The 18,623-nt window shown below is 52.4% G+C and overlaps 1 protein-coding gene across 4 annotated transcripts in view; it reads left to right on the top strand.

The window, feature by feature from the left end:
- The window catches only part of MAP3K4 (mitogen-activated protein kinase kinase kinase 4), a 96,053-nt gene that overhangs the window by 15,389 nt on the left and 62,041 nt on the right, over positions 1–18,623 (top strand). For all 4 annotated transcript variants that reach the window (XM_060205129.1, XM_060205126.1, XM_060205127.1 and 1 more), the window contains exon 2: positions 15,765–15,961. In XM_060205129.1, the coding sequence (XP_060061112.1) occupies positions 15,765–15,961 (197 nt within the window). The remainder of the gene's footprint in view (positions 1–15,764; positions 15,962–18,623) is intronic.

Here is an 18,623-nt window from a genome sequence, read left to right on the forward strand (position 1 = left end):
TGTGAGCCTCCCTCTCCCTCTCTCTCCCCTGCCCTGTACACCTGCTGCTCTGTGAGCCTCCCTCTCCCTCTCTCTCCCCTGCCCTGTACACCTGCTGCTCTGTGAGCCTCCCTCTCCCTCTCTCTCCCCTGTCCTGTACACCTGCTGCTCTGTGAGCCTCCCTCTCCCTCTCTCTCCCCTGCCCTGTACACCTGCTGCTCTGTGAGCCTCCCTCTCCCTCTCTCTCCCCTGCCCTGTACACCTGCTGCTCTGTGAGCCTCCCTCTCCCTCTCTCTCCCCTGCCCTGTACACCTGCTGCTCTGTGAGCCTCCCTCTCCCTCTCTCTCCCCTGCCCTGTACACCTGCTGCTCTGTGAACCTCCCTCTCCCTCTCTCTCCCCTGCCCTGTACACCTGCTGCTCTGTGAGCCTCCCTCTCCCTCTCTCTCCCCTGCCCTGTACACCTGCTGCTCTGTGAGCCTCCCTCTCCCTCTCTCTCCCCTGCCCTGTACACCTGCTGCTCTGTGAGCCTCCCTCTCCCTCTCTCTCCCCTGTCCTGTACACCTGCTGCTCTGTGAGCCTCCCTCTCCCTCTCTCTCCCCTGCCCTGTACACCTGCTGCTCTGTGAGCCTCCCTCTCCCTCTCTCTCCCCTGCCCTGTACACCTGCTGCTCTGTGAGCCTCCCTCTCCCTCTCTCTCCCCTGCCCTGTACACCTGCTGCTCTGTGAGCCTCCCTCTCCCTCTCTCTCCCCTGCCCTGTACACCTGCTGCTCTGTGAGCCTCCCTCTCCCTCTCTCTCCCCTGCCCTGTACACCTGCTGCTCTGTGAGCCTCCCTCTCCCTCTCTCTCCCCTGTCCTGTACACCTGCTGCTCTGTGAGCCTCCCTCTCCCTCTCTCCTGCCCTTACACCTGCCGCTCTGTGCAGTAATGCTCAGGTAGCTGTGATGCTCTGGGAAGCAGTGTTTCTCCTTCTGCTCTGCCGAGTCCCCCTGCCTGCTGTGTCACAGGCATCCACGGTGGGCGTTTTTCCGGCTTAACATTCTGAGTGCAGTTCAGTGTGCGGAGGTCAGCACCTCCACGTTGCTGTGCAGCAGGGCTGCAGCGCTTGCTCTGTTTTGTGGGACTCAGGGATGCTCTCAGCACCTTTTGCGTGTGCCCTGCTGAGAGACCTCTGTGTTCCCAGGGTCGCAGGAGGGAGAGACAGCCCGGCACCACCTCCCCATCCTGGATCTCTCCCTAGTGCTGCTCATGGTGCTCCTGTGTGCCTGGGATCGGCGGCTACGGGACCTTCGCTCTCATGGCAGCATGTGCCCTGCCTGCGAGCCATCTCCCAGGCCCCAGTTTTCTTCTTGCAGGACTGAGGACCTGCTTTGCTGACTCCCCACACCACCCCCCACTTCCCAGTCCTTGTGAACTGGTTTGTTCTCGGCACTTGACGAAAGTGGAATCGTGCACTTGTCTCTCTGTGGCTGCCTTGTTCCACGTGGCATATTGTCCTCAAGACGCGTCCATATCATAGCATAGGTCAGAATGTCATTTTTTAAATTTATTTCCCCTTTTGTTGCCCTTGTTGTTTTATTGTTGTAGTTATTGTTGTTATTACTGATGTTGTTGTTGTTGTTTGATAGGACAGAGAGAAATGGAGAGAGGGGGGAGAGAAAGACAGACACCTGCAGACCTGCTTCACCACCTGTGAAGCGACTCCCCTGCAGGTGGGGAGCCGGGGGCTCGAACCAGGATCCTTACGCTGGCCCTTAACCTGCTGAGCTACTGCCCGACTCCCCAGAATGTCCTTTTTAGTGGCTGAATTCTACCCCACTGTATGTTGATACCACATTTTGTCTTCCTGTTCATCTTCCATATTTTAGAGTGTGCGTAATTTTACAGGTCTTTGGTTTATACTGCCAAGTGTCTTGCAAGAATCTGTACCGCTTTTCACAGGAGACATAGAAGCTTATTCTTAGCATTATGGTGCTAATGGTCCAGTCTTTGCCAGCATTCTAGTAACTTGTGAGGCTGAGTGGCGTCTTCTGTCAACTTGGCACCTGCATCTCTTTTTCTGCTGTTTTCAGGTTTGCTGGTTTATCTGTCTCCCTCCCTTCACTGTGGGCTGAGGATGGTGACTGCCAGCTGAGTGTCTTTCTGTCCCTGAAGTACATTCTGCTGTTTTTACCACCTGAGATGCTCAGGGTGTGCTTGGTGAAGAAGTGAACAAACATGTATGGGGTTCTTGAGGCCCTCACAAGATTGTATTGTTGTGGTATTTGTTACTTTACTACGACCCATTTAAAAACATTTCTTTTTATTTATTTCTTTTTTATATTTATTTTCCTTTTGTTGCCCTTTTTTTAAATTGTTGCTGTAGTTATTATGGTTGTTATTAATGTTGTTGTTGGATAGGACAGAGAGAAATGGAGAGAGGAGGGGAAGACAGAGAGGGGGAGAGAAAGACAGACACCTGCAGACCTGCTTCACCGCCTGTGAAGCGACTCCCCTGCAGGTGGGGAGCCGGGGGCTCGAACCGGGATCCTTACACCGGTCCTTGCGCTTTGCGCCACGTGCGCGTAACCTGCTGTGCTACCGCACGACTCCCTTAAAAAACATTTCTTTTTTTTTAGAAAATGTTTTATTTAAGAAAGGATTAATGAACAAAAACATAAGGTAGGAGGGGTACAACTCCACACAATTCCCACCACCCAATCTCCATAACCCACCCCCTCCCAAGAACATTTCTTAACAATTGCATAGTAGATAGTCTCAAGGAGTGCTGAATAGAAATTATCTCTACTTCAGGATACTTACGTAATATTTCTCGTGTCTAACATAAAAACATACCTCTTTCCTTTATCAGTTATTATCCATTTGAAACAGACAGAACGATTGAGAGGGAGCTATAGATGGAAGAAGAGAGCGACACCTGCAGACCTGCTTCTCCGCATTAGAAGCTCCCTGCAGGCGTTCAGGGACTTGAACCTGGGTCCTCATGCACTGCGGTGGGTGTGTCTTACCAGATTTACTTCGACCCAACCCCAGTAGTAGCCATTTCAGTCCCGCTTCTTTCCTCTGCTTAGTCCTGAATCTGTGTAAGTCATCTGTGCAACTGCCCACCCCTTACTTTCTTTCACAGAAAACAGGTGCAAGCTTTTTCCAGGACACTCACCACTATCACTAATGCTAGCAGAACTCGTAGCTACTGGCGCCAGGTGTTGGCGCACCTGGTTGAGCGCGCGTGCTACAACGCACAAGGACCGATGTTTGATCCCCTGGTTCCCACCGGCAGGGGGAGAGCTTCACAGGTGGTGAAGCAGGGCTGCAGGTTTCTCTGTCTCTCTCCCTCCCTATCACCTCCTTCCCTCTCGTTTCCTACCTGTCTCTATCTAATAAATAAATAAAGATAATTTAAAAAGCTTGTTAAAATAAATAACTAAAAAGAATTCTTAGATGCTAACACTTTTGGAAGCTTTAAGAAAAGAACTGACTTGTCACATGTAGGGCCTCTGCATGTTCACATTCCCAGCTCTGAGGTTGCAGACTCAGTGGAAGCCGAGTCACTGTCCGTGTGTGCGTCCTGAGCTCTGCTGTATGTCTTAGCTTCAGAGTCTCCTAAGGCAGCCAGGTGAGCAGTGCTGACACTGCTGTGGCCTTCAAGTGCCATTGGGAGCCCGTTCAGGAGTCTTTGAAGGGCGGATGGGCGAATGAAGGCGAGAGAGAGGACAGGAGCTGAGTGCGAGAGGGAGGGGCACGGAAAGCTCCCTGCCCACAGGCTCGTGCAAGGATGTTTCCAGGGAAGGGCTCAGAATAAAAAGGCTCATAACTCACACTGTCCCACTGATGCCAGGTCCCCAAGTGGGTGCTGATGCCACTGGGCTGGGCGTTGTTTCCCTGCTGCCGTGTGAGTGTGTGTGTGTGTGTGTAGATGGTGGCTGCAGGATACTTGTTTCCACTTGGCAGTCAGGTGGTGGCCGCCCGCATCGGACAAACCACACTGATCAGCAGTGGGGCCCAGCTGCTTCACCCCAGCTCCCCACTCAGTCTCCTGCCCCATTTCTGCGTCGCTCTGTCTGCCGGGCAGAGTAAGGCCAAGGAGGTGCAGCTCCAGTGGGGCATGAAACGGACACGGCCCGGCATGGTGACCAGCCCCTCAGAGCTGTACTCAGGCCCTGGGGCGCTCTGCCCTGGGAGCCCTGAAGCCCAGGTGCCGTCACATCTACAGAGACCTGCTCCTGCCTCCCAGTGCACGTGTGCCAGCCACTGGTGGCCAGGCCCGGCCCTGTCCTCCCAGCTTGAGGCCAAGGCCCAGGGGGGCCCTTCGTAGGTCTTCCCATCCCCTCAGCTCCTCTCCTACGCATGGGCGTGCCGGTGTGTCAGCTGCCCTTTCCTCTCTTTTGTCTTGGCGTTATTTCAAATGGTACTTATCCTGTGAGCACCCCCACACACCCCCGGCAGACAGTGCTTTATTATACATAAGTGGACTATAAAATATGTCTTGCCTTCGAGGAACCAGGAATCCTTCAGGGGAGAGACAAGGCCTTGGAAATGTTAGAACGCCGGGTCCGGCGCACAGATGATACTAAGTGTGCACCTGGCGCCCGGGCCTGGGGCCTCCCCCGCGTGGTGGAGCGCGTTGCTCTGCCAAGGATGCAGCAGACGAGTAGAGGGGCAGTACACCAAAGAGGGTGTGAGTCTCGCGGACACACGAGGGTGCAGAATTCCCACAGCCGGGATTCACCTTGTCTGTCAGCCTAGGAAGCTGCGGTTCCGTTTCACACGCCGCCTCTTTGGGCAGAATCGCAACAGGGTGAGGGGCTTAGTCTGTTAGAGCAGTAAGAGAAATGACAGGGCAGCTGATGGCTGAGGAATCATTCAGGCACAGGAAGAGGTTCCTGGAGGCTGAGGCGGATGTAGTACATAGTGAGCAGTGACGCACTAGTAAGGACCATCAGTTCACCTTTTTTTAAAAAAAAATTAATAACGTTACTGTATTTTACCCTCCTTTTTTCTTTATTAGTGATTTAATAATGACCGACAAGTGGTCTGGGAGGTGGTACAGTAGATAAAGCATTGGACTGTCAAGCATGAGGCCCTGAGTTCATTTACCAGCAACACATGTACCACAGCAATGTCTGGTTCTTTCTCTCTCTCCTACCTTTCTAATAATAAATAAAATCTTTAAAAAAATAATAATGACCGACAAGATTGTGGGATAAGAAGGGCACAGGCACAATCCCACACAGTTCCCACCACCAGAGTTCTGTGTCCCATCCCCTCCATTGGAAGCTTTCTTTATCCCGAACTGTTCTTTATCCCTCTGGGAGCATGAACCAAAATCCTTAATGGGGAGCAGAAGGTGGGAGTTCTGGCTTCTGTCATTGCTTCTCCGCTGGACATGGGTGTTGGCAGGTGGATCCACACCCCCAGCCTGTTTCTCTCTTTCCCTGGTGTGGCAGGGCTCTGGGGAAGGGGAGGCTCCAGGACATACTGGGTGAGGTTGTCTGCCCAGAAAAGTCAGGATGGTGTCACAGTAGCATCTGCAACTTGGTGGCTGAAAAGCATTAAGTATAAAGCAGAACAAATTGTTTAGTAATCAGGAATTTAAAGGCAAGAATATAGTAGGTAAGATTTGAGGTCTTCATGTTGGAAGAAGCTAGGAAGCCTATTTTAGGTATATTCCAAGGAACCCATGACTACTGATTTTTGTCTGAGCCTGACAGCTAACATGCAGGTGGGCTGAAAGTATTGTCTAGAGCTCACCATTTTTAAAGGCTCCGTCGTTCAGTACCAGTCCCTTACTGCCTTACACAGCACTGTAGTGACACCCAACTCCTGGTACATAGCTCTTCTGACTCTCTTGTAAAATCATTTCCTGAGTGTAGAACTCAGAAGCAGTGTGGACACTTCAGAGTTTTACTGTCTATTGATAGGCATCTCCTTCTGCAGAGTGTGCGCCCTGGCTAGCTCTGAGGATTCCAAACTGTCTTTGCTGATAAAAGAAGCCAGAAAGGGTTCTCCTGTTCTGAGCAGCTGGTTGCTCGCTTAGGTGGGATCATTTTCATGTCTTGTTGCCATTTAAATTTCTTTGTAAATTATCTGCAGTATCTGGGGAGTGGAGCGCTGCCGCGTGCTCTGCAGCATCTGGGGGAGTGGTCCACTGCCATGTGCACTGGCTGAAAGCCAGGAGGGCCCTTGCATGCTTGCATTCCCTAGTGTGCTCTGCCAGTGGCTGGAGCTCCTCACAGAGCGTATTTATTTACAGTAAACATATGAAAAAACAAAAAACAGTTCTGTTTAGCCAGGGAGGCTTAGTATGTATTTTCTGTAGAAAGTATTTCTGAAAATGACAGCAAAGTACCTCGTGATATAAAAAGCCTTTTCTGTGCTTAGATTCAAGTTAGGGTGGGGTTTAAGAGGAAGGTGCTCTCACTATTGAAAAGAGTGGGCAGAGCAGGCCCTGAACTTACCCACGGTGCTCTCGTTCTCCTCGGCTTCTCGGATGCCCCCGTGACGCTACCCCTTTCCTCTCAGCTTAGACGGCTTTTCATCTTTATTTATTTATTACCTTTATTTATTGGATAGAGACAGCCAGAAATCAAGAGGGAAGGGGGTGACAGAGAGGGAGACAGAGAGACACCTGCAGCCCTGCTTTACTGCTCACACAGCTTTTCTTGAACATCGTAATATGTGCGCTCAACCAGGTGCGCCACCACCCGGCCCCAACAGTTTTTCCTCATCACAGCAGTTGGAACCCTGGCTGGGGAGACAGCATCATAATTCTGCAAAAGATTTTTGTGCCTGAGGCTCTGAGGTCCCAGGTTCAGTCCCCAGCTCCACCATCAGCTCAAGCTGAGCAGGACTCTGGTGTTTTTCTCTCATTAATATAATATAATATAAAATAAATAAAATAAAAGGGAACCCTGGGCTTCCTGTGCTATTGCCTCTGATAATTACCACAGCTGACGATTTTTTAAAAATAACAGCTATCTTTCCTTCTGATGAGGACAGTTTGGGGGGCAGGTAGGGGTTTTTTTTTTGTGTGTGTGTGTGTGAATGTTTCTATTCGCTGTCTTCCTTAAAAAAAGTTTATTTACTTTGTGTGTGTGTGTGTGAGAGAGAGAGAGAGAGAGAGCCACCAGGGCACTGCTCATCTCTGGTGTATGGTGGTGTTGGGAATTGAACTTGCATCCCCTGGAGCCTCAGGCAGTAAAGGTGGTGCCCTAGCAGCAGGCTGAGGTGTCTTCCCAGTCCTGTCTGATCTTTTTGTTTTCATGATTTCCAGTGACTGATTGACGTGTGCTTCCTGTAGACCTCCGAGTGCCGTGAAAGACCGAGGTCACCCAGCCTGTGTCCCTCCTCCTGTGTCCTTCCCAAGACCTAAGCTTCCCGTCCTACTGTAAACATGTTGATCTTTGCGCTCCTGGCTGTTGTTGAGCTGTGTCCTAGCTCTATTAAAACATGAAATGATTCTGCAAACCAGATTGAATACTCCGAAAACCTCCAGACAGGTGTGTCTGTTGTCTGTCGCAGACATGCACTCTGCTATCAGATTACCTTTAGGAGAGAACTGTTAAAGTTTAGAAAGTGAAATCACGGTGGTCCAGAAAGACCTGCTCCACCCAAGTCCTCGGATGTTTGCTCTGCTTTGAAGAAATGGAGAGTGGAGGCTGTGTTCACGGTGCACTCTGGCCGGGGAGTAAGGGACAGTTGGCTTGTGACTGCTGTCAGAGCCTGCTCTGGAGACTGGCCCCCATTAGGCTGTGGTGGGCCCCAGCCTCTTGGCCAGCTCACAGGGAAAAGCACACGTTACGTCTGCAGGCATATGAGCTGTTGCTTGAGTCCATCAAACCGTTCCAAGGCTTAGTGGCTTAAGATGAAGCCTGTTCTCTGCTGTGGATTGAGTGGCTGCTCTTCTGCATCTCGAGGTGCTGGCATCAGCTGCGGGTGAGGGGGTGCAGCTGGAAGGACCATAACAGCCTCTGACAGGGCTGCCTTTCTGGGGGACAGAGCCACCTCCGTAAGCCCCCGCTCCCCACCTCTGACAGGACTGCCTTTCTGGGGGACAGAGCCACCTTTGTAAGCCCCCACTCCCCACCTCTGACAGGGCTGCCTTTCTGGGGGACAGAGCCACCTCCGCAAGCCCCTGCTCCCCACCTCTGACAGGGCTGCTGCCTTTCTGGGGGACAGAGCCCACCCTTGTAAGCCCCCGCTCCCCACCTCTGACAGGGCTGCTGCCTTTCTGGGGGACAGAGCCACCTTCGTAAGCCCCCGCTCCCCACCTCTGACAGGGCTGCCTTTCTGGGGGACAGAGCCACCTCTGCAAGCCCCCGCTCCCCACCTCTGTCACCTCTGATACATTCCACTGGCTTCACAGCAGACATCCAACCTCAGAAGGTGATGCGGGGGGGGGGGGGGGGCCTGGGACTCAGGGTCGTGGAGGGCAACAGGCACCCCAGCCTGTTGAGGTTAGGGAGAGACCCTGAGGCCTGGCTCGTGGGGGGCTTCACAAATAGCACCCAACCTCAGGGCTGGCTGCTGGGGTGGGGGGAGCCCTAGAGGCCAGGCTTGTGTGTAGGAGAGCGCCAGAAGGTTTCTTTTCTTTTTTTTTTTAAATTTAGGTGTTTCATTTAAAAACTGCTTTTAAGGGAGTCGGGCAGTAGCGCAGTGGGATAAGTGTACATGGCACGAAGTGCAATGACTGGCACAAGGAACCCAGTTCAAGCCCCGGCTGCCCACCTGCAGGGGAGTCACTTCACAAGCGGTGAAGCAGGTCTGCAGGTGTCTGTCTTTCTCTCCCCCTCTCTCTCTTCCCCTCCTCTCTCCATCTCTGTCCTAACAACAATGATGACATCAATAACAACAACAATAACTACAACAATAAAACAAGGCAACAAAAGGGAATAAATAAAAATAATTTTTAAAAAACCCAGCTTTTCAATGGACTTTGATACTAGCATATATCTGTAAAGCTGACATCTGATAGAGGTCTAGTGTTCGTGCTTACAAGTAGACCTACAATTTGATTAAGACTTGTATTCTTTTCTCCTCCTTCCCCTTCTCCTCCTCCTCCTTCTTATCAGAAAGAGAAGAGAGAGATCGAGGCCTCAACACTGAAGCTCCAGTGAGATAGGAGCCGGGCTCGAATCTGGGCCTCACACTGTCCAGGTGAGCTGTTTTGCCAAGACACCAGGGCCGTAGGGATCGTGCCTGTGCTGATCTGCCGGCCAGGCTCTTCTTCCCTCAACAAAGCCCATGCTGCCTCGGCACCTGGTGCCCAGCATCACATCTGCAGTGACAGCCAGAGATCTGCACCCATTCACTGCCGCAGCCTTGCAGAGGGACATCTTTAAGTGCATGCTCGTGACTGCAGTTTAGTGGCTCTCAGACAGTGGGCAGGGGTGAATCCCTTCTTCAGCGGACAGTCAGTGGCTGCTATTCTTAGTCCTGCAGAACCAGGTGGGGCCTTGCCCTGCGGCTGGTTGTGGGGACAATTCCTTGTTCATCTCCATGGGAGTTTTGCTTTTTAAATCTACTTTTGTTAAAAGGTAGTTTTCAGTTGAAAAGCAAAGTCTGAATTTCTGTGCTGGAAAATGACTTGCTGAGTTTGTAAGTGATTCTGTGCAAGGAGCCCGTGTACACGTGGGAGCTGGGGACGCCTGAGGCCAGCCAATACCTGCTCAGCTCGGCTCAGTCGGAACGACCCCTTGATGTAGTACGCAGACCGAGCGAGTTACGCAAGTTTTTTCTTGTTTTCTTTCTTAACCCTCTAGAAAATTCGGTGTTCCTCCGTCCTCCCCAGCAGCAGCAAGCTCCCTTTAGGTAGTACTTAGTGGAGGCCTGTAAGTGCTGCTTTAGGTAGTACTCAGTGGAGGCCTGTAAGTGCCGCTTTAGGTAGTACTTAGTGGAGGCCTGTAAGTGCCGCTTTAGGTAGTACTTAGTGGAGGCCGCTTTAGGTAGTACTCAGTGGAGGTCTGTAAGTGCCGCTTTAGGTAGTACTCAGTGGAGGCCTGTAAGTGCCGCTTTAGGTAGTACTCAGTGGAGGCCTGGAAGTGCCGCTTTAGGTAGTACTCAGTGGAGGCCTGGAAGTGCCGCTTTAGGTAGTACTCAGTGGAGGCCTGGAAGTGCCGCTTTAGGTAGTACTCAGTGGAGGCCTGGAAGTGCCGCTTTAGGTAGTACTCAGTGGAGGTCTGTAAGTGCCGCCTGATGAGTGAGTAAAGTACTTCACTTCTCAGGACTTCAGTGAATGAGCTAAAATAAAATAGTAGGCTTTTTGCGTAATCACAGCTGCCTTCAGACTCACCCAGCTGCCTCATTTTCTGGATGAGTCTCTTCAGGTGCCCTGTGACTCACCTACTAGATCACAGCAGAACTATTTGCCCCAGTTACTTGCAGTTTTCTCCCAGCTGCACAATTAGTACTTGAAAACTGCACCAAACTCCCTGAGTTAAGTTTAAAACTCGCAGACTAGATTCTCAGTGTCAAGCGAGTAGCGCAGTATCGCAGATTTATGTTAAAAGACTGAGGCATTGGTGTTCTGTGACTGTTGAAGTTTAAAACCCAGAAGCCACTTGACGTTTGTATGTTTTGGGATGTTTCTGGTCAGCCGGTGTAGACCTTGTCCCGCTTCCCTCCTCCAAAGCAGCCGGTATCCATGGGACACTGAGAAGCCAGCAGGCACATCTCCAGAAGCCAACGGAGACTGAGGTCTGGCTGCTCTGGACAGGGCTGCTGAAGGATGCAAGTTCATTCGAACTGACAGCAAGTGTTTATTTTCTTCGATTCTGTGTCCACGTGCTTTCAAGAAAAAGCAGAAAGCAGAATAAGCTTTTGCTTCTCTTCCTTTCCACCTTTTCTAATTTCTACTTCAAAGAGGTTTCCCAGTGAAGTTGTTTTCCTCTGACTACTTTTGGGCTTTTTCTTCACCCCTGGCTTTCACTTTTGGTTGTGTAGATGAGGGACTTGCAGTTTCTCTACAGCTCTGCTTGGAGTTAGCTGAGTTTCGTGCCTGTCTGATTTCCACTTTCCTACCTACAGCCGCGGAAGATGTCTTTCCCCACCTCCCTGTCCTCTGTGGAGTCCAGCGCCACGTGCTGCTCACTGGTCGCTGCTTCCCCAGTGTGCTGACATGCTCACCGTCTTCCCTTTGGTCGTTTTATCTCTGCTCAGTTTTGAAGGTCTCTGTTGCTCTGTCTCCAGGTCCGCCCATCTTTGCATCTTGTCTGCCGCGTCTTACTGATTTTCATCCCAAAGTCTTTATCGCAAGCATGTTTTTCATCTCTGTAAATTTCACCGGCTTAATTTCTTGTTTATGTCTGTTGGTTTTTCTCCCAACCTGAGCTGTATTTTTCTATTTCTTTGGTGACTTTTGATAGTGTGGCAGATATTGAGCTTTATCTTTTGGGTGCTAGACCTCTTAAACCGGTTCTTTAAATAAGCTTGGTTTTGTTCTGATGTGCAGTTCAGTTACTAGTAAGCTGCCTGATGGAATGGAAACCAGTAATATTTACAAGTGTGGAAATTCTCCTGACAAAGTTAAGTACAGAAACTTCTAGGTACACAGTCTCACCTTTGTGTAAGACCTGCCCTAAAACTTAAACAGTGAAATTAAAATGCAGTGTCTGACAGCACCATATTTCATTTTCCCCTTTAGTTTCTGAGAAGCATGATGAATGAGGAGGGATGAGATACATTATATCTTACTTTGATATAGTTTTTTTTTTTAAGTTTGCCTATTTATTATTGCATAGAGACAGAGAGGAATTGAAAAGCCAGGGGAAGATAGAGAGAGAAAGAGAGACACCTGCAGACCTGCTTCACTACTTATGAAGCTCCCCCCCCCCCCCGCAGGTGGGGATCAGGGGCTTGAACATGGATCCTTAGGCACTGTAGTATGTGTGCTCACCCAGGTGCGCCACCACCCAGCCCCTTGACATACTGCTTGTCACACATTCATCTTCATCCCATGTATGCTTGGTCTTAGAAGAGTAGTGCTTTGAGGAAAAACTTTGAGATCAGCTGTTGTTCGTTATTCCCAGGGCAGAGGGTTAGAGACTGAGGACTGTGGTTTTGTTTCCCAGTAGAGGTGAGACTGAAAAGGAGAGCTTCGGCTTCTGTGGAAGTTTTAGATTTATCTTGGGGGACGGGGCACATGTGACAATGCGCAAGGACCCGGGTTCAAGCTCCCGGTCCCCACCTGCAGGGGGAAAGCTTTGCGAGTGGTGAAGCAGCGCTGCAGGTGTCTCTCTGCCTCTCTCCCTCTCTATCTCCCCCACTTCCCTCTCGATTTCTGGCTGTCTCTATCCAATAAACAAAGGTAATTAATCGGAAGGATTTATCTTTCTCCTTTTATCTTCAAAGAGCAGACAGGTGAATTTTTTTTACACATAGAGACATGACATGTTCATAGTTGGGGGTAGTACTATACAAATTTCCTTTTTGCAAGTTAAAGTCTTCATAAGAGCTAACCCATGGGGAGGTGGGTGGTAGCACAGCGGGTTAAGCGCAGGTGGTGCAAAGCGCAAGTACAGGCCTAAGGATCCTGGTTTGAGCTCCCTGGCTTCCCACCTGCAGGGGGGTTGCTTCACAAGCGGTGAAGCAAGTCTGCAGGTGTCTTTCTCTCCCCTTCTCTGTCTTCCCCTCCTCTCTCCATTTCTCTCTGTCCTATCCGACAACGAAAACAGTAATAACTACAACAATAAAACAACGAGGGCAGCAAAAGGGAAAATAAATAAATAAACAAAATAAAGATTTTTTTTTTTCTTTAAAAAAAGAGTTAACTCGTTGGCGGCTGGAAGATGGCTTATTTCACGTACAGGTCCAGGGACAAGCTCCCGGCCACCAGTCGTACCCGGTCATACCAAGAGGAAGCTTCCTACAGGGTGAGGCAGTGCTGTGGACTCTCCTCCTCTTTGCCCTTCTCTCTCCCTCTGCCTTTTACCCGCTATTTGAGAATAGACAAACAAATTAGAAAATGCCTGCCAGGCACGGTGGGGCAAGGCAGGCAGGGTCCCCGTGAGGCCCAGGTGTGATGGGGCAAGGCAGGCAGGGTCCCCGTGAGGCCCAGGTGTGATGGGGCGAGGCAGGCAGGGCCCCCGTGAGGCTCAGGTGTGATGGGGTGAGGCAGGCAGGGCCCCCGTGAGGCTCAGGTGTGATGGGGCAAGGCAGGCAGGGTCCCCGTGAGGCCCAGGTGTGATGGGGCGAGGCAGGCAGGGTCCCCGTGAGGCCCAGGTGTGGTGGGGTGAGGCAGGCAGGGCCCCTGTGAGGCTCAGGTGTGGTGGGGCGAGGCAGGCAGGGCCCCTGTGAGGCTCAGGTGTGGTGGGGCGAGGCAGGCAGGGCCCCCGTGAGGTCTTGAGAGGAACAGCGACCCTTCCAGGACGTATGCTTCCCTGGCTGCTATGTGTCTGCCTGGCTCCCAGACACACAGGCCAGATGGGCCTTCCTGGCCTTGATATGACGGCTATGGCCTCTGCTGGGCTCCACTGCTACCTGGACTCCTCAGCCCTCCAGAGACTTCTCTGCCACTTGTATTTGCGTTCTGTCCATTCACCTGCCCGGTTCTGCTTGGTGCTAGTCCAGGTACCACTTTATATGCCTGAGAGACTTTTTAGTATCTCCAGAGCCCTCTATTTTGTTCTGATGTTTTCAGAAGGAAACTTATGGAACAAAAGGATCATGATATTAAATTTGAAAGAACCCAGAGCTGCTAAAGTCAGTGAGTGCCTCCAGCCATTCTGTGCTGAGCTCAGGTCTGACTTGTGACGGGAAGCAGAGGGGTGGGGACTTGAGGCTCGCTGGGTGTTGTGTGGAGAACCTGGTGGTGGGAGGAGGAAGACCAGTCTTCAGCTGGCCTCACTTGTCAGCACTCTTGTTAAGCACATGTTAGTGGATTCAGTCCCTGTGGATATGGAGTCTGAGTTCTTATTACCCTTGTTTTGTAAGTGTGCAGTCAGGGAGGTTTGAACTAACCTGGCCAGGCCCACACAGCTAGTGGCCAGCATAGCCGAGGTTTGAACCTACGTCCTCATAGCACAGAGCCACCCCTGCCAAGGGGTCAGCCACCCAGCCTTCGACCAGTTCTCACAGCAGCCAGTCCGCGAGGGGTTTGCAGGCCTGAAGAAGTGGGTCTCAGGAACCGTGTGATTATCTGCGAGCGGCTGTTGTCCTGTGACCCTAAGACCAAGCTGCAGCAGTGGCTGCTCTGGGTGTAACTGTGGAGAGCCTCCCTCCCAGCCTGCTCCAGGCTGTGTGGTGGGGTCCGCTTGATTGCTCGAGGTCACCTTGGCACCTACCAGCGGATTCTTTGCAGAGTCCAGGGCTGTACATTTCTGTTATTCTGCAGCTGTTAACTTTTCAAAAATATCTTTTATCTTCTGTCCAGTTCAACAGTAACACTATCACACAAATTGAGTGGCTCTTTTTCCTTAAGGATCTTGAAAGAGGTTTGATATCAGATTGTAACCACCGAGAGGAGCACTGGCCGGCCTCTCCATGTGGTCTGCAGGTGTCACTATAAAGCACAAAATGTCTTGTCCACACCACCAGTCTGAGTGAAGTAGCCCAGTACTACACATTTGAACGGGACTTAATGGGTGTTTCCTTCCAGGTTGCTGTGTTAACACTGCCTTTGAGTTTTTGTGGTGTGGTTCCTGGGGAAGGACCCCAGGGCCACACCAAGCAAGGTGTATCCTCTGCAGCTGGAAAGCCCCTGGACCCCCGGCCCGGAGTCTGCTTTGGAATTGAATTTGTTCTCCGGATCGTGAAATTTTATTTTCAGAACTTTATCAAAATAAAAGTTGAGACGTTGGCTGAGGATAGATATTGGCAGGAATTGTTTCCAGAAAATGAATTAATGAAGACTGTGTACTGAGGGTGAAAAGAATCCTTCCTTTCCCTCTGGCAGCAGCCTCCTGTGCCCAATTCCCCACCTGAGGCTGAGTTGGGACTGCAGCACTTGGCACCAGGCAGACAACCCTGAAGCTGAACAGATGTGGGAAGTGCTTGCTGACTGTGGTGCAGATGGGGCAGAGTCCAGTGCTGTGGACTCAGGATACAAGGGGTGCTCTGTGGGGCAGGGTGGGCTGGGCCCTGGGCTGCGTGGACTCAGTCACGGGCGCTCTGCTCTGTGGGGCAGGGTGGGCTGGGCCCTGGGCCGCGTGGACTCAGTCACGGGCGCTCTGCTCTGTGGGGCAGGGTGGGCTGGGCCCTGGGCCGCGTGGACTCAGTCACGGGTGCTCTGCTCTGTGGGGCAGGGTGGGCTGGGCCCTGGGCCGTGTGGACTCAGTCACGGGTGCTCTGCTCTGTGGGGCAGGGTGGGCTGGGCCCTGGGCCGGGTGGGCTGGGTCCTGGGCCGCGTGGGCTCAGTCACGGGTGCTCGGTGGGGCAGGGTGGGCTGGGCCCTGGGCCGCGTGGGCTCAGTCACGGGTGCTCTGCTCTGTGGGGCAGGGTGAGCTGGGTCCTGGGCCGCGTGGGCTCAGTCACGGGTGCTCGGTGGGGCAGGGTGGGCCTGTCTGCTCTTCAGTTGTTAGGCTGGTGCACAGCCCACATCTAGTCTGTGTGATCTTTTGTCCTGGTCTTTGGTCTTCCCACCCTTAATCCACATGTTCCCTTGAAGCCCTCACTCATGCCCGATTAGCCCTCTGGAATCTAGAAGCTGCAGCCCACAACTGGCTGTGAGGAGGAGGAGGAGGAGGACGCCAGAGGGAAGCCGGCGCCCCCGCAGGCATGGCGGGGGCAGTGCCCAGTGCGGAGGCTGGAGCCCCTTCCACAGCCTGAGCGCCTCTCTGCTTCTTGTTCACAGGCAGGAGAGCCCTGTGGGAGAGCCCCCCCGTAAGGACTCGGACTCCGACTCGGACCCTGCAGACTCCTCAGACGAGGCCAGCACAGAGAGCCTGTACGGCACCTCTCCCCCCAGCACACCGCGTCAGATGAAACGCATGGCGGCCAAGCACCAGCGGGGCGGTGTGGGGAGGCCTGCCGCCCGGGCTGGGCCGAAAGGTGGGTCTCCAGCCCGGGAGACAGCACAGCTCACCTGGGCGGCACGTGCCACCCGGGTCGAGCCCACCCCCACCACCCGCACTGAAGCCGGCTTTCACCCTGCTCTCTACCCTGTCTCCCTTAACCAGCAGGGATAACGAGGGCTTTGAGTGGTGTGCCCAGCGCAGTGCACACGCGACCACGCACAAGGACCCGGGTGTGAGCCCCAGTCTCCCCTGCAGGGGGAGAGCTTCACGAGCAGTGAAGCAGGGCTGCAGGTGTCTCTGTTACTCTCCCTCTCTACCTTCCCCTCCCCTCTCAATTTCTCTCTGTCCTGTCAAATAAAAGAAAGGATAAAAAAAGTTTTTAAAAGAATGATAAAGGTGATGGTTGAAGTTTACTGATGCATTTGGGGGCCATGAGAGTGTAGCCCCGAGACAGACAGCGTGAGGTGAGGTGACAGAAGGCGAGGCCCTTGGTTTGAGGGCCATGAGAGTGTAGCCCCGAGACAGACAGCGTGAGGTGGGGTGACAGAAGGCGAGGCCCTTGGTTTGGGGGCCATGAGAGTGTAGCCCCGAGACAGACAGCGTGAGGTGGGGTGACAGAAGGCGAGGCCCTTGGTTTGAGGGCCATGAGAGTGTAGCCCCGAGACAGACAGCGTGAGGTGGGGTGACAGAAGGCGAGGCCCTTGGTTTGAGGGCCATGAGAGTGTAGCCCCGAGACAGACAGCGTGAGGTGGGGTGACAGAAGGCGAGGCCCTTGGTTTGAGGGCCATGAGAGTGTAGCTCCGAGACAGACAGCGTGAGGTGGGGTGACAGAAGGCGAGGCCCTTGGTTTGGGGGCCATGAGAGTGTAGCCCCGAGACAGACAGCGTGAGGTGAGGTGACAGAAGGCGAGGCCCTTGGTGATCTCAGTCAGCCCTTCACTGTGTGTTGTCCTGTGGTGCAGAGGTCACAGTAGGTCTCCACACACATTGGGACCGCTGAGTGGCCTTCCCAGGACTACAGCTTAACTTCTGTTTTGGAGGTGGGGTGACACAGACACACTGACGTGCCACAGAGCGCTGCTTCCTCTGCCCTCTGCCATCCGTGGAGCTCCCATCCCAGGTGTTGCTGCGGCTAGACAGAGAGCTAGACTTTTCTAGAAGGAATGCAGAGTCACTAGACAGTAATATTGTGAGGCTGTGCAGCATCTGCTGACTACTTGTAAATGTTTCTACATGCACTAAAAGACAAAGAGAGGTGGTCCGGGAGGTGGCACAGTGGATAAAGCACCGGACTCTCAAGCATGAGGTCTGAGTTCAATCCCCAGCAGCACATGTACCAGAGTGATGTCTAGCTCTTTCTCCTATGTTTCTCATTAATAAATAAAATCTTTTTTAAAAAAAAAAAAAAAGATGGAGAGAAGGCAGTCAGATTAGATGCCACAACTGTACTACAAACCATTATCCCTCCCACAATAAAAAAAATTAAATATGCACCTTTCAAGCGGGAACTCAGTGTTTTGCAGGGGTGTGAACGTGCCCAGTGTCTCCATGCACAGGGTGTGAAGGCTTCTCTAACAGTAAAGCCAGCTGAGACCAGAAGTGCAGTCTGGCACAGCAGCAAGAGAGAAGACCTCTCCTCTTCCAGGGAATGGGGTTTCAAACTGCAGCACAGGAGAGGAAGCAGCCCCAGTTCTGGGGAGAAGAGTATCTGCTGGACACCAAATTGGCAGTGCGTTAGATTTGTATATAGCTCTGGGTAGAATGTCCATTTTGACGATGTTAGTTCTTCCAATCCATGTATATGGGATATCTTTCCACTTCTTTGTATCTTTTTCTATTTCCTTCAACAGTGACTCATAGCTTTCAGTATAACCCCCATTATTTTCAAGAGGTTTCTAGAACTGATTAGACTGGTCAGGTTTATTTTAAAAGCTTGCCAGGGAAACATGAACTGGCACGCTATTTCTCTGGCTATAGGCAAAGACTGAATCACGCTCATCATTTTACAACTACGCTCTGAATTGCAGTGAATGTCCCAGTAAGGCATGTGTGGAGTTCCTGCTCACCTTTTGCTGTTTGAGGGCTCAGGATCGGGCAGCAGCACTGGCTGGCTCCCAGGTCACTTTCTGTGCTGCTGGGCTGGCTTCCACATGGCGGCCAGCTTCCCTCAGGCCAGTGTTACGGAGATCAAGGTGGACGCTGCAAGGCTCATTTCTTCACCTTCTGGCCGCCCAGGGCCGACGGGACTCTAGTGGATGGTGCTGGCCTCAGCACCCACGAAGTTCCCTGGCTCTTGGGAGAGACTCGCTGCTGCCTGCATGAAGCTGAGGGGTGTCCTGGGCCAAGCTGTCAGGAACCCCCTGGAGGAGCTGAGGGTCCAGAGATGTTAAAAGGGAGTGAGATAAAGTCCGGACTCCATCAGCACTGGGAGAGCTGCTGTCCTGAGCACATGCGCAGCTGCGAGTCTCCACCTTTGGCGACTTGCTGAGGCTGTTTGCACAGTTCAGGCACACACCTTGCTTAGGCCTGTCTGTCTGTCTGTCTGTCTGTCTGTGACGAAGAGCCAGGTTCCTTCAGGCTCAAGAGGGGTTGGGGGCTGGTGCTCCCAGGCCATCTGGGAACACACTTTGCCTAGGTCTGTCTGTCTGTCTGTCACGAAGAGCCAGGTTCCTCCAGGCTCAAGAGGGGTTGGGGGCT

Source organism: Erinaceus europaeus, chromosome 13 (genome assembly GCF_950295315.1).
Source record: "Erinaceus europaeus chromosome 13, mEriEur2.1, whole genome shotgun sequence".
Lineage (NCBI taxonomy): Eukaryota > Metazoa > Chordata > Mammalia > Eulipotyphla > Erinaceidae > Erinaceus > Erinaceus europaeus.